Consider the following 26,511-nt stretch of genomic DNA (forward strand, 5'->3'; position numbering starts at 1 on the left):
TTTGCTCAGCCTGTTCTTATCCTAGCAACTACATTTTCAGAACTTCCTCTACCCACTGCTAACTTGGTCTCTTAGGTAACAGAAGTTGTCTTCTACTTCTAATGATCACCCTATATCACTTAATGCCATTTAGAAGAGCATGATTGCTGCAACATCCCATTACCAATTTCTAAAATGCACCAAGTGAAAATCAAAATAATCATCCTGCTGGTCTTCTTCTTCTTCTTCTCCTCCTCCTCCCCATCTTCTCCTCCTCCTCTTCCCTATCTCCTCCTCCTCCTCCTCCCTCCCCCTCCCCTGCTTCTTTTTCCTCTGCTTCCTCTTCTTCTTTGTCTTCTTCCTCTTCTTCTTGTCTTCTCCTCTCCTCCCCCCTCATTCTCCTCCTCCTCCTCGCCCTCCTCCTCCCCTCCTCCCCCTCCTCCTCCTCCTCCTCCTCCTCCTCTCCTCCTTCTTCTTCTTCTTCTTCTTCTTCTTCTTCTTCTTCTTCTTCTTCTTCTAATAATAATAATAATAATAATAATAATAATAATAATAAACTTTTCTTCACTTTCAGCCCTTCAAAAGATGAAAGCTGTCGTTGAACAACAGGACAGGTTTGAAAAGTTTACCAACCAGTTTGCCAAAAGGCTCATTCACCACCTTAATAATCTCTTCATACATCAGGTATGATTTACCTTAATTTTGTTGGTTTTCATATTTGTTTACTGATAGAGGGTTTTTGAATTCATGCCTTTCTGCAGGGGAGTAGAAACAGTGTCTCTAATTGTGGTACAGGCATGGCTATGAGGTAAGACATTTGCTTCCCAATCACATGGTTTCATGTTCAGCCCCACCACGGGACATGTGGGCAGATGTCTTCTACTATAGCCCTTGGCTGACCAAAGCCTCGTGAGTGAATTTGGTTGACAGAAACTGAAAGAAGCCCATTGTATATTTATATATATATGCGTGTGTGTGTGTGTGTTACTATCACCCTGCCTTGACGTTGTGTGGTAGTTGTAAAGGAGTGTCACTGTCATGCAAGTGGTGTCCTTCATTTCTCATCTTCTGTGAAAACATGTCTAGTTGTGGGGGGAAAATATTATCTTACATGGAAACAGGTGAGGGTTGGTATGGAAGGGCATCTGGCTGTAGAAAAAATTCACCTCAGCATATTCTGTCTGACCCAAGCAAGCATAGAAAAATGGACGTTAAAACAATAACGATGATGATGATGATGATGATGATGATGTGTGTGTGTTTGGCTGGATGAATCTATGTCAGTTTTGATGATGAATATGTAGTTGTTCGATCAACTGAATTTCCTACTCACTGAATTAACGTGTAAGTGGCTGAGTATTCCACAGACGCATGCACCCTTCATGTAATTCTCAGACAAGGTTCAAGGAGTACAACCCATCCAGCAAGGGTCTATGCAGTTTCTATCTACCCAATTCCACTCACAAGGTATAGATTAACTGTAGGCTGTAGAATATGACTTTTGGCCAAGGTTCCAGGCAGTGGAATTGAACCTAGGATCTTGTGGTTATGAAACAAACTTTTTAACCATTCAACTATACAGTGTTTTTATATATATATAATGAAGTTAAAAGTTACAGCTGGTCATAGAGTGACCATTGATTTTGCACCTATAAAGTGCTTAGGAGTATAGGCGACTGAGAGCCTGATGAGTCACTTTATGCTGCTAAGTGCTTTAACCAGCCATAACTTTTAACTGCATAAAAAAAATATACATTACTACTCTTTAGAGTGTGCTTACTTTTGGGATATATGAACTACTGACAATATATACATATATATAAGGAAGCGTGCCGGTAAAAAGCACCATCCGAACGTGGCCGATGCCAGTGCCACCTCGACTGGCTTCTGTGCTGGTGGCACGTAAAAAGCACCAATCCAATCGTGGCCGTTGCCATCCTCGCCTAGCACCTGTGCCGATGGCATGTAAAAAACACCCACTACACTCACGGAGTGGTTGGCGTTAGGAAGGGCATCCAGCTATAGAAACACTGCCAGATCAGACTGGAGCCTGGTGCAGCCTTCTGGCTTCCCAGATCCCCGGTCGAACCGTCCAACCCATGCTAGCATGGAGAACGGACGTTAAATGATGATGATGGTGATGATGATGTGACATGAATATAATTTCATAAGTGAAAAAAGATGTACCTTTGGATGTTATATGTGGGCCTATCAATTCATAAAAAGCGAAGATGACCAATTTTATATATATATATGTATATATATATGTGTATATATATATATATACATATATATATATATATATATATCTTCTTTCTTCTTCGTTATCGTTTAACGTCTGCTTCCATGTTAGCATGGGTTGGACGATTTGACTGAGGTCACACCACATCTGATGCTTCTTAGGTCCAACTTTTCTCTGAAGGTACTAACACTCTGTTGAGTATGCACACTGACATTACACATCCATCGGAGCATACTGGCTTCATTCCTTGTGAGCTTACGCATGTCCTCAGCAGTCACGGCCCATGTTTCACTGCCATGTAGCATGGCTGTTCGCACACATGCGTCATACAGTCTACCTTTTACTCTGAGTGAGAGGCCTTTGTCACCATATATAGACATAGATATATGGATACAGACATATACATTGTGTGTGTGTGTGTGTGTGTGTGTATCTTTTGGTAATAAAGTTGATGAAAGATATAAACATTGGCAAGCCTCTCCTTTTCCCAAAAGGCCATGTTACAGAGTCCCTTGAGATAATTGTTTTGTGTCAAGTTACAGAAACTCATTTGTCACTCTGTCAGAACTACAGAGCTGGCAGAAACATTAGCACACCGGGCAAAATGCTTTGTGGAATTTTGTCCGCCACTACATTCTGAGTTCAAATTCCGCTGAGGTTGACTTTGCCTTTCATCCTTTCAGGGTCGATTAAATAAGTACCAGTTACGCACTGGTGTCGATATAATTGACTTAATCCGTTTGTCTGTCCTTGTTTGTCCCATTTGTGTATTGCCCCTTGTGGGTAGTAAAGAAATAAGAACTACAGTGAACCAATGATTAGCTTGTTGGAAGCCTGTAATCAATGCTGCTATTGTTCACATGGCACGTAAAATGCACCAATCCAACCGTGGCCGATGCCAGCCTCGCCTGGCACCAGTGCAGGTGGCACGTAAAAAGCACCCACTACACTTACGGAGTGGTTGGCGTTAGGAAGGGCATCCAGCTGTAGAAACATTGCCAGATAAGACCAGAGCCTGGTGCAGCCTTCTGGCTTCCCAGATCCCCGGTCGAACCGTCCAACCCATGCTAGCATGGAGAATGGACGTTAAACGATGATGATGATGATGATGATGAAATCATATTTGTTTGTATTGCTTTTGATATTTTATAATTGATAGAAATGTTTGAAAAAAAAGTAATTGTTAAACTAGTTGACTAAACTTGTGATTATTATTTTTTTTTATCAGTCTTTTTGATACTTATAACTATTCTTTTGATCATCATCTTGCAGGGGAATGAGATGGGAGAGACTCTCAGCCGTTTTGCCAACGAACTGAAACTTCCTCAGCATCATTCCAGCCACCGAGACTTGACTCCATATGCTGACCTGATGCTCTGGCTCAAGAATGCGAATTTCAATAGTTTTGTGAAACTCTCTAAGGTAAAATACAACGATCTATCCGTCCATCTTCTCTGCTCGCTATTTCTGGTTGAGTCATGGAGATAGAGTCCTCAAGCATCTCCTCCGTAGACTTCTATCTGAAGCAACCGTCATTCAACTTTTCAGCGGGATTCCCAAGCACGACCATCTGAGACTATGGATATTATCCAATCATCTCATTCTCGGTCTACCCCTAGGTATCCTACCATCTTGCAATTCTTTCTTCCAACATTTTAATCACACATCTGTTGTACCAGAGCTGTAACCTCTGAATGCATGATGTAGATTTGAAGGAGATTGGACAGATATTTCTAGCTATTTGTACAGCCTCATAGAGGCTGTCTCATTGGTTTTAGTATCTTTATATAAGATAAGCTGGTGGTATTTTTCACTTGCTTTCTTGTAATCAGTCTTAATAGTATAGCCAACACTCACAAGCAAATATGACTTCATAGCTTGTATCACACTTCTGCTAATTATTTTTAGTACCTCTGTAGTCTCATGCAAACATAGACATCCTGTTGGCCTTTCCACCCTTGACCTAGCAGCACATCAAGGATGTCACAGTTAGAAATAGATAGAGCTACAGCAGTAGCAGCATTCGGTTGGTACTCTTTTTTTAATTTTCGGTGGGGTAAGTAGATTGAAGCAATGGGAAACGATGTGCCTTGCTCAAGGACACAACCTACTGCCCAGTCCAAGAATTGAACCTAAAACCTGATGATTATGAGCCCAGCACTGTAATTACTAAACCACATCATTTAGGCATCATTGCTTCTTAATAGCTGTGACACCTAAGACTGGCTGGATAAATAGGGATGCTGACTTTCCTACTTTTACAAGGGTGTTGGCAACATCAATGAAATGCTTTCAACTGGAAGTAAAAGTTGGTTTCTAGAATTGTTTTCCTTGAAGCTTATATCTTGAGCTATACAGTCATTGCTTTTTACTATCCATCCTGGTCTCTTGTTTTATGTCCTTCTCTAGGTATACACAGAATCATTGAGCAAGCTTTATAACAAAGAGATTCAAGATTTTCTAGAATGTGCGAAGCAGAGACTTGTTGGAAAGGGAGAGAAAGGCAAACTGAGTAAGTATTTCTTACAGTGATTCATTGTGAATTAAATAATAGCTTCATCGTTTGAGTTTTCATTTGCCTTAGGTTTAGGTCAGTATATGCTCTGTTTGTATTGTAGTTTATATTTATACATTTTCTTAGAGCTGAGATTAATGTCACTTGGCTTGACAAGTCTTCTCATGCACAGCGTGTTGCCAAAGGTTTCAGTCACTTGTCGTCTCCATGAAGCCCAACATTCGAAGATCATGCTACTGGCAATGGGCAAAATTACATTTCATCGGTACCAAAAAGAGCTGTGTGTGTGTGTGTGTGTGTGTGTATGGTCATCATCATCATCCTTTGTGTTTGTGAATAAGTTTTTATTTCCCTCGCATTCACTAGTTGATAAACAACGTTTTCCTGATGATGTTATTTGCTTGCAGTCCACCACAAAAGCATGTCTGGGTTTCTTGACATATCTTGACATGTGCAGTCTTTGTAAACAAAGGAATCATTCACTTGGTGCCTTTGTATCCAGTTTGTAAATAGTTTTTTATGTCCACAGTGGTACTACAAACAAAGGAAAAAAAAGAACTCACTATGCTAGATAGAGTAAATATTTAATTGATGTGGTTATTGTCCCAGTTTTTAGCATTGTGTTCATTTGGGTTTAATGTCCTCTGTTCTTGATCATTCCTCTAGTGGGCCTGGCTGGCAGAACAGGTTCTCTTCATGGCTGATTTTAATCTGTCTGATTCATCATTTTGAACCTGTTTTAATAAACATAGAACATGAAATTCTGATATATATATATATATATATATAGGAGTGGCTGTGTGGTAAGTAGCTTGCTTAGCAACCACATGGTTCCGGGTTCAGTCCCACTGCGTGGCACCTTGGGCAAGTGTCTTCTGCTATAGCCTCGGGCTGACCAATACCTTGGGAGTGGATTTGGTAGACGGAAACTGAAAGAAGCCTGTCGTATATATGTATATATGTGTATATATATATACGTATGTGTGTGTGTGTATATGTATGTGTGTCTGTATTTATCCCTCTAGCATTACTTGACAACCGATGCTGGTGTGTTTATATCCCCGTCACTTAGCAGTTTGGCAAAAGAGACCGATAGAATAAGTACTGGGCTTACAAAGAATAAGTCCCGGGATCGATTTGCTCAACTAAAGGCGGTGATTCAGCATGGCCGCAGTCAAATGACTGAAACAAGTAAAAGTAAGTAAGTAAAAGTATATATAAGGGTAAAATATGAAAAATCAATGAAAATGCACATTGTAAATAAAAAAAAGGCTTTTTATGACAGGTAACGACAAATATATACATTTAGATTGACTGAGGTAGTAATAAGAGTCATAAAAGTCATTATTATGAGATGATTATAAGATGATTATAAAGTCAGAAGGTATTAGCCAGTGTTTTCAAAGTGATGAATAGCTTTGCGGAAACCACGGTACGCTTTGTTTTCTGACTTTATTATCATCTTATAAACATCTCATAATAATGACTTTTATGACTTTTATTACTACCTCAGTCAATCTAAATGTATATATCTGTCGTTACCTTTCATAAAAAGCCTTTTTTTTATTTACAATGTGCATTTTCGTTGATTTTTCATATTTTACCCTTACATTTCCACGTGTATTTTATATTTTCTTTTTGTAACATATTTCTACTATATATATATATATATATATGTATAGACACACACACATACGTACACACACACACACACACACACATTCACTCACTCACTCTCTCTCTCTCTCTCTCTCTCTGTGTACTGCACTGTGACCAAATGGTCATGCATGGCATCCTCAACAAATGTTGTTTTCTCAGTGTATGGGTTTGTTCTCTCAAACCCATACATTGTGAATGAAATTGGGTCAGCAGAAACTGTACATAAAGCCCATTGTTTGGATCATCATCATCATTGTTTAATGTCTGCTTTTCATGCTGGCATGGGTTGAACGGTTTGAGTGAGGATTGGCAAGCCAGGAGGCTGCACCAGGCTCCAATCTGATCTGGCAAGGTTTATACAGCGGGATGCCCTTCCTAATGCCAACCACTCTGAGAGTGCAGCGGGTGCTTTTTATATACCACAGTTTTATCTCACACTATGTCACTCTGATTCTGCCTGGGAATCATTAAGGACACATGCATCTGTGGTTGCTCAGCCACTTACGTGTTAACTCAGGAGCAGGTAATTCATTGATGGAACAATTAAACCATCATTGTCAAATGATGGAAGTCTGCCATACATGTGTGTGTGTGTGTGTGTGTGTGTGAGAGAGAGAGAGAGGGATTCGTGTTCATATGTCATTGCATTTTATATATTTCAGATCAGAAAACGTCTTCATCATCCAGTTTGACCAAAATGGCTGATAGGGGACGTTCCTCCTCAATCCAAAGTGTTGATTCTGTAACATTTTCCAAGGATGGATCAGATTTAGATCTCAGTTCTAGGCAATTGTTTGATCAGGTATGTTTTAAACAAAGTGAATCTAGCTTGACAAAAATATTTTCTTTCTGCATGTCATTGAGCGATGTTTCATTTGTCAACCAAAAAATTTTTTTAAGTGTTTGAGTTGCTTCATTGAATCCTTTTTACTATAGATAAAATGAACTGAGAAGGTCATAGGAAGAAGTAGCGAGTTAAGAATTTGGATGTTGAGCCTGTCACATGAGATGACAAAATATTGAGACAGGTGGTAATATGATATGGTACGATGTGATATAATATATATATATATATGATATGATATAATATGGTATATGATACTTAGATATACATATATATATATATATATATATATTATATTAAATTAGAGATAAAACCACTATTAGGCAAATCAAACAATGAAAAACATAAGCCAATACATAAAATTAATTAATTTATATTATTTTAAATATATATCAAAAGTATTAAAAGTTTAATAACAGATAAAGAGTAAAACACTACGATCGTTTCATGGCTGTACAATTCGTAATAATTCGAGTTATGGTTACAGTCAATCTTCAGGTTAATTGAAATATTTATCTTAGCAAGTATATGAAAAGTGGTATATGAAATGATATAAATATATATATATGATATATAACATTTTATGTGTGATATCATATAATGCAGAAGAAAAGTTCAAAGGTCCTTCCTGAGCTATAGGTTCACAAAGCTGGTTTCCCAAATTTTGTCGCATATATATTCATGTCCTGGTCAGGACACTGGTCTGTTGCAGGATTACTCATTTTTGCCAGTTGGGTGAACTGTAGCAATGTGATATGAAGTGTTTTGCTCAAGAACACAGCACATGAACTGGTCCAGGAATCAAAGCCACAATCTTATGATTATGAGTGCAACACCCCAACCACTAAGTCACACACCTCCACATGCTACAATACGATATGACAGACTTGTATGTCTCATGCCAGTGAAGGAAAATGGAAGGCTCAAATGATAATGGTGATGAAAATACCACAACTATAATTTTTTAAAACTTTTAATTTGTCTATACTTAAATGTTGTTTAATTAGTTTAGTAAGGAAAAGTCATGTTCAACTGGCAAATTGACTTCTATAGATGGTTAAAATATTTTGGATTTGAGGATTACTCGGATAAGTCTGATGTTTTGTCACACAAGAAACAAAACTTATTTTAAAAGATTTTACATTAAAGACGCATAATGAGTATGCTGACTGAAATATTGATGTAACCCTTTTTTTTTTACCGTATCTCTGTTGAAATACATTGACTTTGTTTTAATTAATTTTCAGAATAATCATAAATTTAGTAAAATAACTTCATCCTTGTTAAACTGGTATTAGGAGTATAAATTAACATTAATAAAGAAAGTGACAATCAAGTTGACTCTATTATCAATATAGGGTAACACCAACAGTAAATGCTCAGTTATTATTCTTAAAATTCCTTTAATCCTTTAGCATTTGAACCGGTCATATCTGACCCAGATGTTCTACTTGTTTTATAGTTAAATTGGCCATATCCAGCCTCTCACACCTACCCTACTGTGTCACTCTATTCATACTTACCCTACAGTGTCATTCTAAAAATAAACAGTCATGTCATTGAAATCTTGAAGCTAAGAGATAATTCATGATTAATACAAAACAATGTGAATAAATAAGTTCTACATTTGACAGAGTAATCTTAATGCTAAAGGGTTAAATAATAACTGTGAAAGTGGTACTAAGTTTTTAACTCTTTTGTTACCAACCCGGCTGAAACTGGTTCTGGCTCTGAGTACAAATGTCTTGTTTTCTTAAGTTTTGAATTAAAAATCTTCCACCAAACCTGAGTCACAATTCATGTTCCTAACACTAGCTGAATGATAACTAAGTTATTTTGCTAAATTCTTTGTTATATTTCAAGTAATTGAAAGAAACACAGAGAATCTCAAAATAAATACAGTAATGAAAGGGTTAAAAAAATTATTATTTAAATATTGATTTGGGCTGTCAATTGGTACTTTGTTGGGTGATACAACTCTCTGTTGTTAGTAGTTGGGTTGTTTTATGAGATAAGTGTATCATGAAGTAGCAGTGCTAGTTATCTCATGGGATACTCAAATTATCTCATGAGATAAATGATAGCAGCTACAGCCACATCCAAGTTAGATATAAAAAAAAAGAAGAAAATTGTCTTCATATCTTCTCTCACAATAATGGGAACAGTATTAATGGGTCAGTATCTGAATCTTTATAGTATAATCATTGAATTCACTTTTCTATCCTTAGTTTTTCTTCCTCATTATACCTCATACTAAGGTGGTTAGCTGGCAGAAGAGTTAGCATGCTGGACAGAATGCTTAGCAGTACTTCATCTATCGTTACATTCTGAGTTCATATTCCACTGAGGTTGACTTTGCCTTTCATCATGTCAGGGTCAATAAAATAAGTACCAGTTGAATACTGGGATTCATCCTATCAGGGTCAATAAAATAAGGGGAAGGTTTACTAAAATAAACAAAAGACGAAGGCAGGTGGAGTACAAACAAACAAATGTATTAATATAGCGCACAGGAATAGAAATAGAAAAAGTCTTTTACATTTCGAGCCTACGCTCTTTGACAGAAAGATACACAGAAAAAAACAAGGAGAGAAACAAGGAGAGAAATAAATGCGTGTAGGAGCTAACGATCTATCATGGCGTCCTGATAAAATAAGTACCAGTTGAGTACTGGGGTTACTGCTTCCCTTGCAAATACTGGCCTTGTGCTCAAATTTGAAACCATTATATCTGATACTCTCCCAGTCAAAATTTTCATGTTGCTATTTAAAAAAAAAAATCATGTTTTTGTTATTAGATTTTGGATAAAGTATTATCAGAACTGGAACCAGTATGTTTGGCTGAGCAGCACTTCACAGTTCGATTTTTCCATTTGGCTGATAATTGTACATTGGTAAGTATACCGTGAACTTGTTATTTGAAACAAAAATTTGGTGATAGATAAAATGAAGCTTTGTAGCTGTGAGCTTAAAACTTTGGACTATTGACCATACACACACATACATATATATATATTGCTATCAGTTCCTATATTACTGCAGCTGGCTACAATATTTGAATATGTATATGGAGTGAGGCATGGTTGTTTAGTAAAGGAGTTCACTTTTGAACTGTGAAATTAGGTGATTTGTCCCCACTGTATGTTGTTGGTTAACATTCTATACCTCAGTAAAGAATCAACCAATACTTTGTGAATGAAATGACTAGAGAGAAACTGTAGAAGCCTCTTATATAAGCCTCATTATTTTATATGTTTTTTTTAAATTTGTCCAGTAAAGGGTTTCCTATTGATAGATGATATTATTATCATTGTGGTTTATTAGGAACAGAAAACCAGCTCAGAAGACGAATCAGACCCTGGAGCTGTGAAAAAAACTAATGAGTAAGTAATTTAATGTTTCCTACTTCTTTAACCTACCAATAGCCAAAAAGTGTCAGCAGAAGGGCATCCAGGAGTCATGACCTGGATGTGGCCTGGCCTCTTTAGGATATAAGAAGTTAAGGGCCAAAACACTAGTCTGAGTGGTGTTTCTTCTCTGAAGACCTTCTGCTGTTCAGGTCTTTTGAGAGTTTCTTACCACTGCCCTTCACATTATTTGCAATGCTTTACTATTTTTAACTATTTTTATTTGCAGACCTTACATATAATGCTGGTAAAGTCTTTTTTCGTTTGTACTTTGTGAGTAAATTCTCCTCACTTTGACTGAGTGTTGTGGAAGGATTCTAACCACTGCTTCAAGTGACTAAAGGTGGACTGGCTCATTGTTATAAAGTAAAGAACTGTGAGCAATTGGCTGTTTAGATTGGTAAGCAGTTCACTGTGAGCCATTCATTGATTGAGGGCATTGAGTCTCGTGAAATAGTGATCGTATTGCATCGCGTAAATACTTTCTTTCCCCACTGTTTCATTAAATTACATATCCAATACCAGGTTATAAAACTGACAGAAGAATCATTAACTTCTTGGTTAAGAAGAATGGGATGGGTAACCGACTTAAATGCAATTAATCTGGAACTCAAAAAGATGGGAGTTAGGATGCTGTTTATGCTATGGGCCCTCACCTCCTGATGGAGTCTTAGGAGTATCATTGTGACATACTGTGTTTCTTGGTCAATGTTCGACCTGGTGGAGCTGCTTCCTCTGCAATTCTATCACTGTCAATTTCTTCCAAAGAGAGAGAGAGAGAGAGAGAGAGAGGAATTGATCTCAGATTAGAGCTGGTATTTTTTTATCAACGCTGAAAGGACGAAAGGCTAAGTTGATGTAATATTTGAACTCAGAGCACAGAGAGCTGAAATGAATATGACAAACCTCCAATGGTTCTACAAATTCACCATCTATGCTCAGGTATTGTTGGAAGTTACAAGAGATTTAGGGGTTCCCACTGTGAAGTACTCTTTAGAATGAAACATTGTGATTAAAGCTTGGTATGGGTTTTAGAGAAAGGCAGTCTGCGATGGGTTGCTAATACTTGCAAGGGAGAAGCAATAGGTAAATTGAAAGAAAGGCTGGAGGTCAGATTGTCAGGTATTTAGGCAGGCTGTTATAATGGATAATAAAAATAGCAGAGATGAATAACATTGTGGTGGTGAGCTTGAGTTTGAAGATTTTTTTTTAGCAAGGAAATTTCATTGATCATATGCTAGCTTTTTTCTGCATTTGATTAAAGATATCACTGATAGGAGGTGTAGCAAGATTCCATAGTAAAGACTATTTGCATCTTGAAGAAAGTCAGTTATCATCATCTGCAACTACCAAGTTTTGGAGTGGGTAGGTGTCTCATTTGACAATGATTCTCCCTTCATCTTCTGCTGCTATTATTGTTACATAAAGGTAGCCAGCTGGCAGAATTGTTTGTATTCCAGGCAAAATGTTTAGTGGCATTTTGTCTGTCTTTATGTTCTGAGTTCAAATTCTGCCAAGCTCAGCTTTGCTTTTCATCCTTTCATGGTTGATAAAATAAGTACCAGTCGAATGTTGGAGTCAATCTAATCGGCGTACGCTCTCTCCTGAAATTGCTGGCCTTGTGCCAAAATTTTTGGTCGACTTTACCGTTTGTCCTTTCTGGGTCAATAAAATAAGTACTAGTTGAGCACTGGGGCCGATGTAATTGAATATCCCAACCCCATCAAATTTCAGGCCTTGTACTTATAGCAGAATTAATTAGTAATTGTTACACGAAGGCAGGAAGCTGGTAGAATTGTTAACACACTGGGAAAAATGCTCAGCGGCATCTATTCTGGTTTTATGTTCTGAGTTTAAATTCCACCAAGGTCAGTTTTGCTTTCCATCATTTTGGTGTTGAGCACTTTGGTTGTTGTAATTGACTAGCCCCCTCTTTCCAAAATTTCAGGGTTTGTGCCTATAGTAGAAAGCATTATCAATTGTTACATCTTCAATCTTGTTATCTCCATAATGTGATCAATCCAGTTTTTTTACTAGGTTTTTCTCGTAGTCTATTTTCCATTGGATAATAATTTTTATAGACTATCTGTTTTTATGAGATGCACTCAATATCTTAAGTATTTTTTAATGAAGTTCTTTTACAAAGCACTCTTCAGTTCCAATTTGATCAACACACACTGATTCATCCTTTTATTTCTGCCCAGCAAATTCTTAACATTCTTCTGTAACACCAAATTCTTTTCTGTAACATTCTTCTGTAACATTAAGCTCTATCTTTTTTTTTTCTGCCAGCTTTTTCAATCTGATAGGAAAAAATGTAATTAGTTTGTTCTTTACAGAATCATGGAGTCAGGTTGGTCTGAAAAGATTAATGCCCTGCTGTCTTTTTTATCTCTTATGAGAAAGCCCTGCAGACTAGTCTTTGCAGGCCAGTTTTTGCGGACCAGTTTTTGCAAAGCAGTCTTTGCAGACCAGTGCTCTCTCTTGTGAGGGGACAAAGTCTATGCAGAAGTGATAAGACTGGCAAGAGCTATGCAGGATGTGATAGTCCAGAATTCACGACCCACTGATGTGTAAACATGCTCTGGGTGCTACTAAGCTGCTTCTAGTTATTGATAAATAATCTAGGCATGACATTAGTACCTTCATACATGAAACCTAGCTTAGAGGAGATTACATTCTTTAGTCTCAGATAACAAGTAACCTAAGAAGTCTCTCTGATGTAAACCACCCTAGTTTAACTCTTTAGCATTCAGATTACCTTGTGAAATGCAATGCTTATTTATTCACATTGTTTTGAATTAATCATCATCATTGTTTGACCGTGGTCGAGACAATGGAATTTACCATGCTACGCCAGACTTCACGGTCCATCATGGCATTACGGAGGTCCTGTTGCTGGATGCCTGTATCCCTGGAAATTACATCAGGGTAGGAAAGTGTGCGCCCTCTGGTATTGCGAGTAGATGGCTTCCAGAGGAGAAGAGTAGAAATTACCTCTTTTTCAGCTCTACAACAATGTCCAGCAAACTGGACTCTCCTACCTTTCACAAGAGATGACACAGGTGGTAGTTTCCCATATATTTGCATTTTGGTTGGATGGCGCTTCCACGAGAGATTTTGATTTAATAATGAACTATCTTTTAACTTTAAGGTTTCAATGATGTGATTGTTTATTTTTACAGTGACATACTAGGGTAGATGTGAGGGGCTGGATTTGACCAGTTGAAACATAAGACAAGTAGAATATTTTGGATGGATATGGCCAGATTAAATGCTAAAAGGTTAAACAGAACTGGGCAGCAAATGTAACTGTATAACTGCTTGGTGAAATAACCTTGATTTATAAGACCATCGCAAGGATTGACTGCTCTTGTTCATCAAGAGCTGCTCTGTCAAAAAGTACTGGTACTTTAAACTTAACAGTGCACCTGTTTAGATGTTTAAAACTGTTAAACTAGTAAGAACCAACGTAAAAAAAAAGTATCAACATGACCAGTGATACAGTTCCATACATGCATGTATCTGTGTATACATAGAGGCATGCTTGGAAAACTGCTCGAATTCTACAAAAATGCCTTGTATCTAGGTTGGAGGTTGGCTTTTTCTCTACTTGGGTGAAATTTGAAACATAAAACCAGATATGAGCTTGCATATATGACCCACAATAATATAAGGTCTGCATATTAAACTTGCAGTATCGCCTGGCGTTGCTCGGGTTTGTAAGGGAAATAACTATATAAGCATTTTTAGAGAGTTACTTCCCTTATATAAAAACCGAGCAAAAAATGCATTAAAAATGTGGAAAAATGATGGTAAATTTTTTTTAAAATCGTAGACTCATCATAGACGCACGCTAACACCCAGAAGGGCTCGATATGAATCACGACTATAAGATACCCGCTTATGTGGGAGTAGTTAGGAATCTAAATTGGAGTAGACAGACACACACACAACTTCAGTTTTATATATAAAAATTTCCTCCATCTTAGTTCCTTACTAACCCAATGAACAAATAAATAAAAAAAAACAGAAGAAAGCTCACTCCCTTTCAGTTTGTTGTGCCAAACTGAAATGAAAATCTTTACCATTCCTAGAAACAGTGAGTCTTTGACAGAATGTCTGGGATAAATATTCAACCACTGATAACAATAACCATGGAATTTCATATTTTTTATTTATTTATTAAATTTCAATGGCAGTAATTTCTTTTAAAATTATTTATTTGTGTGTATATATGGGTATGTGTGCATGTGTGTGTGAATGTGCATACTTGTATGTACATGTGTATGTATATATGTGTACCTATATACTTATATGCACATGCAATTATATGTAAGTATGTATGTGTGTGTGTATGTGCACATATATATATATATATATATATATATATATATATATATATATATATATATATATATATATATATATATATATATATATACATATATGCACACATACACATTCCACTCTGATTTGAAACAACTATATTTATTTTATTTCATTCTATTTTGCAGATTTTTTTCTTTTGTTGTTTTAACATTTTATTTCCCACCATTCCTCTTCTCTCATTAACCCTAACTCTTTCTCCCTCTCTTTCTCTCTCTCCTTCTCTGTATCTTTTTCTCTCTCTCTCTCTCTCTCAACCCTCTACACCCAAACTCTATCCATACATATTTCATTATTTCTTTTTTTTTTCCTTGCTTTGAACGTTATTTTCCTTTATTTTGTGCAAAATATCTCTCCCTTTAAGCTTTGTCAAATTTATTTATTGAATGCTCTCTCACACACACACACACACACACACACACACACACACACACACACACACACACACACACACACACACACACACACACACACACACACACACACACAATGATAAGTAAATTAAAAGAACAAACAAGCAAACTTTATTACCCTGATTCATTTTTAGGGATTACTTTGTGGAAAATTTAGGGGAAGGATTATATCAAAAACGGTCAACGGTGCAAGTGTAAGTAGCCTGATGGCAGAACTGGTGTTGTTGATGCTATTTATTGTTTGTTGTTTTTGGTCTTGTTCCCTTCTTTGCTCCAATCTTGCATTTGTTGCCAGTTGAAAGTGGTTTCCCCATTTTTACTACCTCTTTGTTAATTCTGTTTTTTTTTTTTGTTTTTTTTTGTGTTTGGTCATTTGTTTATTTTTTGGTGGTATTATTATTATTATTATTATTATTATTATTATTATTATTTATTATATATTTTGTTGTTTTAGTATATTTATGTCTGAATGTTGTGTGTGTATATGTATGTGCAAAGATATGTGTCTGTGTGTATGTATGCATGTGTGTGTGTTTATGTATGTATATATATATATATATATATATACACATATTAAATAAATAATTATATATATATATATATATATATATATATATATATATATATATATACATATTAAATAAATAATTATATATATATACACATATTAAATAAATAATTATATATATATATATATACATATACATATTAAATAAATTATATATATATATATACATTAAATAAATAATTATATATATATATATATATATATATATATATATACATTAAATAAATAATTATATATATATATATATATATATATATATATATACATATTAAATAAATTATATATATATATATATTTTTATATACATATTAAATAAATTATATATATATATATATACATTAAATAAATAATTATATATATATATATATATATATATATATATATATATATATATTCACATTAAATAAATAATTATATATATTATATGTGAATATAATTATATTAAGGGAGCAAGGGCAAAAAGAATGACCTATCTTCAACATGCTTGAATGCCAAGGTATTTAGATACTACTGGAAAACTCCAAAGATGTACACGTGTATATTTTGGGAGATTTTCGGCAGTGTCTGAATGCATTGGCATTCAAACATTTTGGAGATAGGTTGTTCTTTTCACCATTGCTTCCTTAATATATATATATATACTCTTTTACTCTTTTACTTGTTTCAGTTATTTGACTGCGGCCATGCTGGAGCACCGCCTTTAGTCAAACAAATTGACCCCGGGACTTATTCTTTGTAAGCCCAGTACTTATTCTATCGGTCTCTTTTGCCGCACCGCTAAGTATCGGGGACGTAAACACACCAGCATCGGTTGTCAAGCAATGCTAGGGGGACAAACACAGACACACAAACACACACACATATATATATATACATATATACGACAGGCTTCTTTCAGTTTCCGTCTCCAAAATCCACTCACAAGGCATTGGTCGGCCCGGGGCTATAGCAGAAGACACTTGCCCAAGGTGCCACGCAGAGGGACTGAACCCGGAACCATGTGGTTGGTTAGCAAGCTACTTACCACACAGCCACTCCTGCGCCTTCATTTTTTTTGCCCTTGCTCTCTTAATATAATTATATTCACATATATATATATAATTATTTATTTAATGTGAATATATATATATAATTATTTATTTAATGTGTGTGTATATATATATATATATATAATTTATTTAATGTGTGTATATATATATATATATATAATAATTATTTATTTAATATATATATATATATAATATATATATATATATATATATATATATATATAATTATTTATTTAATGAATAACTTACCTACAACTTTTTATTGCATGCTGATTACCTGATAAAAATCAGTAACGTGATTTTATCCTTGTATTCTAGTATGAATTAATAAATAATATATATAATATATATACTTCGATTAAAGGTTGTGTTAACCTCATGAAAGGATGGTTTCATCCAAGGAAATACTGGTTCAGTACCTAGTATTTTTGGGGAATTAATTTCCTTAAAATAATAGGTATATATATATAACTCATTGCTAAACCCTTAATTATTGTTATAATTATATATAAAACTTCTTGTATAAGTTTTTAACGAATATATATATATATATATATATATATATATATATATATATATATATATATATATATATATACATATATACACATATATAAAAACATATCGTTTATATTCATATAAAAGAAGAAAAAGAAAGTGGAAATTGGGAAGTTAATAATTGTTCGTTATTAGCAGCAAATTAATCATCTTCACTTACAGGTGTATGTATGTGTGTATGCATATATATGTGTGTCTGTGTGTATATATATGTATATATAAGCTGCATGTACAAATAATATATTAATGCTTATGTGTGTGTATGTATGTATGTTTATAGCTATCTGTCTGTCTATCTATCTATCTATCTATCTATCTATCTATCTATCTATCTATCTATCTATCTATCTATCTATATATATGTTATTTGTGTGTATTAATATGTATACATGTGCATGTATATATCTATGTGTGCATGTATGTGTGTGTGTGTTTCCCAACCTAACTATAATTACTCTTTATGTCTGTACAATTTTCCTTTGCCATTATTTTGATCTGATACGATGTCCTTATTTATTCAAAAGTTACTCATGTCACTTCTATCAGCTATCTTTGGTCTAAAGGGCTAAACAGCAACACACACATATATATATATATATACAGTTATCATGTGAGTGTCAGTCTAGGGTTTAACAATAATAAAATCACTCTGATTAAGCAAATATTTGATCAAAGACATTCTAGTCCTCATAAAGCCTGCATAGTTCAATGTGCTCCTTTTTATGATAGTTGGGTATGATTTGAGAGAGATTTCGCTTCTATCATCAAGAAAGTGAATCAACCACGAAGCAGATCCCTTGTTGGATTGCTATTATCTGTTATTTAATTAAGGTTGTGTATTTATATATATATATACATACATACATACAATCAAGGCTAAAAGAATGTAAAAAAAAGCATCAGTTGGTTGCAACTCTTTCAATATAAAAAGTCTAAAGGAGCATGCAGTATACCTCATGCAATGTGCTTTATGCTATGTGCTGTATGTAGCGTGCCATATACAGTGTGCTGCATGTTATATGCTATATGGAATGTGCCTTATATGTACAATGCAATATATGTGACATGCCTCATGAATTGCACTGCATGCAATTTGCAATATGTGAACACTGGTGATAAATGGAGTGTCAAATAGCATCTTGTAAGAATATATGAACTAAAGAAGTGCAATACTATCATTTAGAAAATCAAATAAATAGTGAATGATGTTGCTGTTTAGCCCCAGGTTAGCCTTGATTGAGCAAGCCTCAGATCAAAGTCATTCCAGAGCCATGACTATCTGATATTTATGTTGTTTTTCTTTTTGAAGCATAGTGTGTATAGGACTAGATTATTCAATGCTCTTTCTTTTCTTTAGATGATGGGGTGATGGTGTGATTTGACAGAAAACTTTTGTCTCCTATTTCTCTCTTATTTCTAATAGTTTGACTGGCCACACAGAGGCTTTCTCTGTTGTTGTATAATTCATATATTGTATAGTGTTGCAATATGTTTCAGTAAATATATGTATGTATATATGTTAACTTTTACAAGTTTGTCAGTGACATCTTTGAAGTTTCAGTTTGCTCATCAATGTCAGATAGTCTGATGTTAGTGATCAGGTTGGAACATCAAGGTCATTGTCAACTTTTATCGAGTAAAAATTAATATGTACTCTACTAAGAAATATTGGGCAATCTTCCAGTTTAATGTTAAATTGTTTTTAATATATAACTTGACATAAAAACAAACACTATACATCTTATATATATAGTGATGTATTTTAGCTATATAAAATAGTAAAAGATTAGTTGAACAAGGACTCAAGATGGAATTGAATTGAATTATTTATAATTAAGAAATTGACTGTTACTTCAAACTTTTGTTTTATAAGATTTTTTAAAACTGTTTGAAAAGCCTAATTCATTAAAAATTCAAATTAATGATCAGTTTCTAACTATGATCGTTAGAAAATAGTCAGGATTAAAATGATAAAAATTATGGTGATGATTAGGATGAAGATATTATCATCATCATTTAGCATCTACTTTCCATGCTGGCATGGGTTAGACAGTTTGACTGGAACTGGTAAGCTGGAGAGCTGCACCAAGTTCCAATCCGATTTGGCATGGTTCCTATGGCTGGATGCCCTTCCTAATGCCAACTACTCAAAGGGTGTAATAGGTGCTTCCTACATGCTTTTATGTGCCTCTGGCATATGTGCTCATATGTGCCACCAGCACAGGTGTGAGACTCACGACATCGGCACTGACCACAACTATAATTTCACTTGGCTTGACGAGTTTTGTATATATATATATATATATATATATATATATATATATATATATATATATATATATATATGTAACAGGACGAGAATTCAGGAACACTGGAGGGGTGTCTGGTCTGGTCCTGTCACATTCAATTCAAGTTGAATATACGGAGACAAAGTCAGGCTGTCTTTGATAACAGTAAGTGGTGGTTTATTCTGCGGTTACAGGTAAGAACGGGTACACATGTATCTCTAGTAGGGAAAGCGGCAACCGAATCTACAGGACTGGTTGCAATGCTTTCTCGTGCGAGTCAAGATGATTCGGTGTTCGCTCCCGCTTCGTTGGGGTGAGGTTCTCTGAGTGTAGGGTTGTTCCCTGAGAGAAAGTCAAGCCACGTCCGACCGCTAGCGCTGCTCATGCCAGAAAAGACCGATTCAGCGATCAGCCTTTTAGGTTTCAGTTCCTGCACATACGCATGAGGAAAACTTCCGGTGGCCAACCAGAAGTAATCCAATTCTGCGCATGTGCACTGAAACTTACACAGTAGCGTCACTACATATATATGTGTGTGTGTGTGTGTGTGTGTATATATATATACACACACCCACATGAAGGAGTGCTGGAAAGTTTTTAGCTTTAAGGGTATTGCGAAAGACCTGGTTGGAGACCCAATCTTCTGAGTTCTTTTACAGGGCTTAGAACAATCAAAGGACTGCTGCAATAAGTGTGTGAACCCAAGAGGGGAATATGTTGAATAAAATCATAATTAACTGATCCTCCTTTTACTGATCCTTCAAATACTCAAAGCCAGGAACTTTTCAGCACCTCTGCATATCGTTTATTTATTTTACATCTATTTTGTTTTCATGCTAGCATGGGTTAGATGAAGATTTATTTGATTATGGCCAGATGATTTTCCTGCCAACCCTTTACTTGATTTTCAATTGAAGGATGTTTTAACCCTTTTGTTACTGTATTTATTTTGAGATGTTCTGTGTTTCTTTAAATTACTTTAAATATAACCAAGAATTTAGTAAAATAACTTAGTTATCATTCAGTTAGTTTTAGGAACTTAAATTGTGACTAAGGTTTAGTGGAAGATTTTTATTCAAAACTTATGAAAATAAGACATTTACTCAGTGCCAGAGCCGGTTTCAGCCGGGCTGGTAACGAAAGGGTTAATGTTTCACTTGTCATCAAAAGTGCAGACTGTTCAATTTGTCAACAGGGAATGTAAGCATCACTTCACTGTTTTACTCTTCTGGTGACAAGTGAAGATAAAAATGTCAACATTTGTGCACAAACAAGCAAACAGACAAACAAACACAGATTATGGCATTTTCTGTCCACTTAAAAGGCATTGGTTGGCTCAAGGCTGTAATAGAAGGCAGTTGCCTAGGGTGTCTTGTAGTGAAATGGAACTCAAAAGCATGTGGTTATGAAGCAAATACCATATCTACATAGTTATGCCTGCACTGTGTGTGTGTTTGTAATCATTTGTGTGTTTGTAAATACACGTGTATCTGTATATGTATGCTTTGTATGCAGTGACAGTATAAACCTCCCAATGTATCAATAGTTTCATTGCATGTGTGATATCTGTCTGTTACTTTCTGTGTCCAGCAGCATTCTATATTATGAATGAATGATAAGGCGTCGAGCTGGCAGAAACGTTAGCACACCGGGCGAAATGCGTAGCCGCATTTCGTCTGTTGTTACATTGTGAGTTCAAATTCCGCCGAGGTCGACTTTGCCTTTCATCCTTCCGGGGTCGATAAATAAAGTACCAGTTACGCACTGGGGTCGATGTAATCGACTTAATCCGTTTGTCTGTCCTTGTTTGTCCCCTCTATGTTTAACCCCTTGTGGGCAATAAAGAAATATATATTATGAATGATTGTGGTTTTTATGCTTTGGCTGTTGTTACTGATGTTTTGGTACCCCTCTCCATGTTTGGAACCAAACTTGTGTATTGTATTATAATTATGTTACAGCTGTATAAAGAAATAATAATAATAATAATAATAATAATAATAATAATAATAATAATAAAAAAATAATAAAAATAATAACAACAGTAATGATGATGATGATGATGGCGATTATGATGATAATATTAATAACAGTTTGAAACCCTGTGGCTGGGAACTGAATTTCATAACCACACAGCCATGCCTGCGCTTGTTTAGCTTCTTTGTGAAGATGAATCCCTGTTCGTATCAACATATACAATATTTAATATTATTGTTAGCTTAGATAGAGTCTGAACCACTGCTAGCCTAATGTATCTTAGGCAGTATGAGTGTTTGTGCGGTTGGTACTCATCCTGTTGCTTGGTTTAACACCTCCACCATTACCTGATATCTTGGACGCTTGTGGTAGGGTCTTCACTCTGTCACCTGCATTCAGGCCAAGTCTCCAGCTTGAAGATATCTTTCACCCATCAATCTAGAACAGTGATTCTCATCTGGGACCTGTATGGCCCCTGAGGAGCCGTACAAGATTTTGGGGGTGTGGGGTGGGTTTCCACATAATAAAATTGTAAATTAGGGATCCACAATAGAATTTGGAGACCCCCTGAAAAAATTTTGCATTAGATGTATGTATTGCAAGAAACAGCTAGTTTTTCTTTCTCTAACATTTTACATGGTCCAACCTACACAAACTAATGTGTGAAGAACAAAATAGGAATTTTGAAAGAAGTTTCTATAAAACTCGTTTTTAAACATCAAATGGCTATGGGGGTCCACCAGAGTAAAATAGTAATCAAAGGGGTCCATAGATGAAAAATGGTTGAGAATCCCTGATCTAGAAGCTCCTGTATAAGGTTTGTGGACACAGCCTTCTCTTCTGATTAGAAGATTAAAAAAAAATTGATGTAAAGTAGCCAGGTGTGTTTCCACATGAGATTCCCAAGTTCCCTTCAACTACTTTCAGTTAGTAGGTTACTTACTTTATCAATGATTGGTTCAAAGCACATGTAAGAAGACAGTTGCCCAGGCTGTCAGTCATGTGGTGAGATAGAATTAAAAAAACATCCACAGTGCCTATTACACCTGCAGAAGGCTATGTCACACTTTTAACTTCTACACTCATCCTTACAACATTCATATCTCACCATATGTTCCACACTTTACAGTTGAATTATTACAAATGAATAAATGAACTTTAGTTGATAGTAAAATAAAACCTAATGTTCATTTGATATGTCATGACTGGGTTGGTATGATACTTGGAAACATCTTTATCTTCAATCCCTAGCCTGCGATGGGAGGCGGAGACTGTCCTCTCAACCAATATGTTGCAGTGGGTACTGCTGGATGATGGACTCTGGTGATGATGTTATTCCACGCTTTCTGATCCATGGTACTGGCCTTAGCATGCTTGTGGTCAAAGTGCTGTGACTTTAGGTCTCCCTCGGTTTGTTTAGCCTGTCTTCTTTGGCATAAGTAAAAAAAAATTGTTTTCAAAAAATGAAAAGAAAAAAAATAATTATTCTCACAATTTATGTTAATTTGTTCAACAATCCTATTTATTTGTTTTATTAATTAGTTAGACGAGGAATGGCAACAGCACCTTTGACCTTTGTAGGCCTTTTGCAGACTGATGAAATCAATAGTGATGATGTTCTGTCTGAACTTCTGCAGATCAGTTCCTGAGGATGAACATGGCCAAGAAGGAAAGTCTAGAGACTGAAACTCTGTGAAAGTAATATTTGGACAAAGTGTTCAGCAGTAGATTTTGTGGGGGAGACATAGTAAGGATGATGAGGAGGGGATACACGCTCATATACGTGTCTATTGAATCTGGGTGGGAATTGTGAGCAGCTTGTCAGTTTAGAGGAATAAAGATTCTGTCTTTGCCAGTCAGCTGAAAAGTCTATTCTTGATGTTGTTCAGAATATAACAGCAGCATTATCATCATAGATATGTTAGCACTACTTTCCTATTTTTCCTTCTTCTCTTGTTCTTTTCTGCCTTGCCAGTTACTTGAGAACCCCATGGAAAAAATAGCATGCGGTACACACTGTACAGTGGTTGGCATTAAGAAGGGCATCTAGCTGTAGAAACCATACCAAAGCTGATGTGGAGCATGATGCAGCCCAGTGGCTCACTGGATTTTGTTAAATCATTAAATCCATACCAGCGTAGAGAACAGACATTAAATGATGGTGATGATGTTGATACTCTAAGAGGGGTCCACTTTAGCTTTGAGAAGGGTTATCAGCTGATCAGAGCTGACTTTAAAGAAGGGGTCTAGCAATTGGGATAGAAATTTGGCAATGATATATATGTAAGGTAGCTTTGAGAAACCATTGGACAGCATGAAGTGAAACATAGAGACTTTGAAGGTTTTAGAGTGTGTTTATATGTGTGGAGGGCGTAATGCAAGATTGATTCCGTGTTATTGTATCTTTGTAATGCTGAAGTTGTCTCTTTCTTCATTGAAGAATGATTTTGAAGTCTCTCTTCATAGAATCAGTGTATATGTGAATTGGTGTGGCTAGATTATTTGTAGGTGATACTTGTGTGTGAAAGGTTAACAAATAGTACAAAGGGTAGTGTCATTTGTGAAGAAATATGTGGTGCGTGGTTTGACATAATAGCATTTAGGTCATTAATGTACAAAAGGGAAATTGGTAGGAGATGTTAACAAACCTTGGACCATACCACAATTCATCTAATGAAGGGGTCTTTTTTGGACAAACACTGTAGCTATTGGCTTCTCAGTGATATATTGATTTACATCAAAGATAGAGATTTTAAGAAACCAATATTGGTCTAAGTCATTGAGTCACTATTGATTCCTCATTACAGAACCTGTTTTTATGCCAATAATGCTTTTGGCTCCACTATGCATATTTTTCAATTTTAAAAAAAGATTTTTATATTTTTATTATCTATTTTTTTTTGTTATATTTTCTTTAAGTTTGCATTTTCTTCTCTTTTTCTTCAGCGCTTTTTTGTGTTTTTTTTTTATTATCTGCATTTTAATCGCTTTGTTATTTGTTTTATTGTTTCCTTTTCTTTTTCTGTTACAAAATTTTATTTTCCCTTTTTTTCTTTTCACCTTTCCTTTGTTTTTGCAGCTTTCTTTCCTTCTTTTTTTACTCTTGCTCTTTGTTTATTTTTAATTTGTTGTGTTTTTGTTGCATCATGACTGTGTATATGTATGTCTGTATGTATGTGTGTGTATATATATATATATATAATTATATATATGTATGTGTATATATGTATATATATATATATATGTATGTGTATATATATGTATATATATATATATATGTATATATGTATGTGTATATATATATATATATATGTATATTATGTGTATGGAGATGTACTTGCATAGCAAGTGACCTGACCTGAGATCATGTACTGGAACGAAAACAACTGCAGTATGGAAGGTGTTTATAAGCCATTTAAGAAACACACAAAAACCATTAGATTCACTTAAATGTTGAAGTGAATCTAATGGCTTTTGTGTGTTTTTTAAATGGCTTATACACACCTTCCACGCTGCAATTATATATATATATATATAAAATGTAATTTATTTACTGTGCAATTGTGATTTTTTTTGTTTCTATATTTTTTGTTGGTGTTAAGGTTATGGCTCTTGTTATTGATTGGTGTATATATATTTTTGAATTTATATTGTTGTTTTTGTTGTTCTTCATTACGTTAAAGATCCAAAGTTCTCTGGTTCAATCAATGTTGGGGTTCAGCATCCTGAAGATAGTATTTAGTAGTTTTGCAAATTGTCAAAATTGTTAGAGCATCAGACAAAGTTCGTTTCGGTATTTGTTCCAATTTTTACATTCCAAGTTAAAATCCTACCAAGATCAACTTTGCCTTTCATTCCTTCCAGAGTCAGTACGAAAAGCAGTACTATGAAAACAACCAAGAGATTGATTGGTAGAATCAACAGCTTAATAGAAATCTCAGAAATCACTTTGTTTTGATCACTGCTTATCATCTCCTCCTTGACCGACTTTTATTCCTTCACCTTACCCTAAACTGATAGTCATTATCATACGCTCTTCCTTGTATGCCATTCACTACATCACCCTATATGCCTATCTATTATTCCCTGCCTCTGACCATCTATCATCTCTTACTTGATCCTCTGTCCCTGTCCATCTCACATTCATCTTCTTGTTTTTTGAGGGTATGTCCTGACTCCACATCACCATCACTTTCTCTCCTTTTCCAGCTAGGGTATCCATGTATCTCCTCTACAACAAAACATCTGTTCCTATCCTTTTGTCATACTCCTGCCTCTCAACACCTAGCATAAGCCACCTCCCTCTATCCTGCAATAAATTTCTGTAAAATTTGTATTATAATAAACAGTTTTGGCCCTTTACTTTCTGAGTGAAGGCCAACTTTGTCTATCATTTGTCCAGAATCAATAAAATAAGGGACTGGTCAAGTTAATTGACTAACCTTGTTCTTTCAAATTTCTGAACGAGTTTCTATTTTAGAAGCAATTTCTATTTCTGTTAAAATATGTTTTCTGCTTCACTTACACCTGCTCTCTTACTACAAAAATATGGTCTAGTCAAGCCTTCTCCTACAACTCTTCACTGAACACTCATCCCTCCATCAGTCTTCTGTGGTATTACTTC

The 26,511-nt window shown here is 35.3% G+C and overlaps 1 protein-coding gene across 2 annotated transcripts in view; it reads left to right on the forward strand.

Annotated features, from left to right (window-relative positions):
* LOC115214178 (exocyst complex component 1) overlaps nt 1-26,511 on the forward strand; it is a 79,608-nt gene that overhangs the window by 29,878 nt on the left and 23,219 nt on the right. Inside the window, exons 10-16 of one of the 2 annotated variants that reach the window (XM_029783269.2) lie at nt 554-663; nt 3,494-3,643; nt 4,631-4,733; nt 7,058-7,197; nt 10,037-10,132; nt 10,563-10,621; nt 15,582-15,641. In XM_029783269.2, the coding sequence (XP_029639129.1) occupies nt 554-663; nt 3,494-3,643; nt 4,631-4,733; nt 7,058-7,197; nt 10,037-10,132; nt 10,563-10,621; nt 15,582-15,641 (718 nt within the window). The remainder of the gene's footprint in view (nt 1-553; nt 664-3,493; nt 3,644-4,630; nt 4,734-7,057; nt 7,198-10,036; nt 10,133-10,562; nt 10,622-15,581; nt 15,642-26,511) is intronic. The other variant, XM_029783270.2, reaches the window with a different exon arrangement.

The sequence above is a fragment of the Octopus sinensis genome, linkage group LG7 (assembly GCF_006345805.1).
Source record: "Octopus sinensis linkage group LG7, ASM634580v1, whole genome shotgun sequence".
Classification (NCBI taxonomy): domain Eukaryota; kingdom Metazoa; phylum Mollusca; class Cephalopoda; order Octopoda; family Octopodidae; genus Octopus; species Octopus sinensis.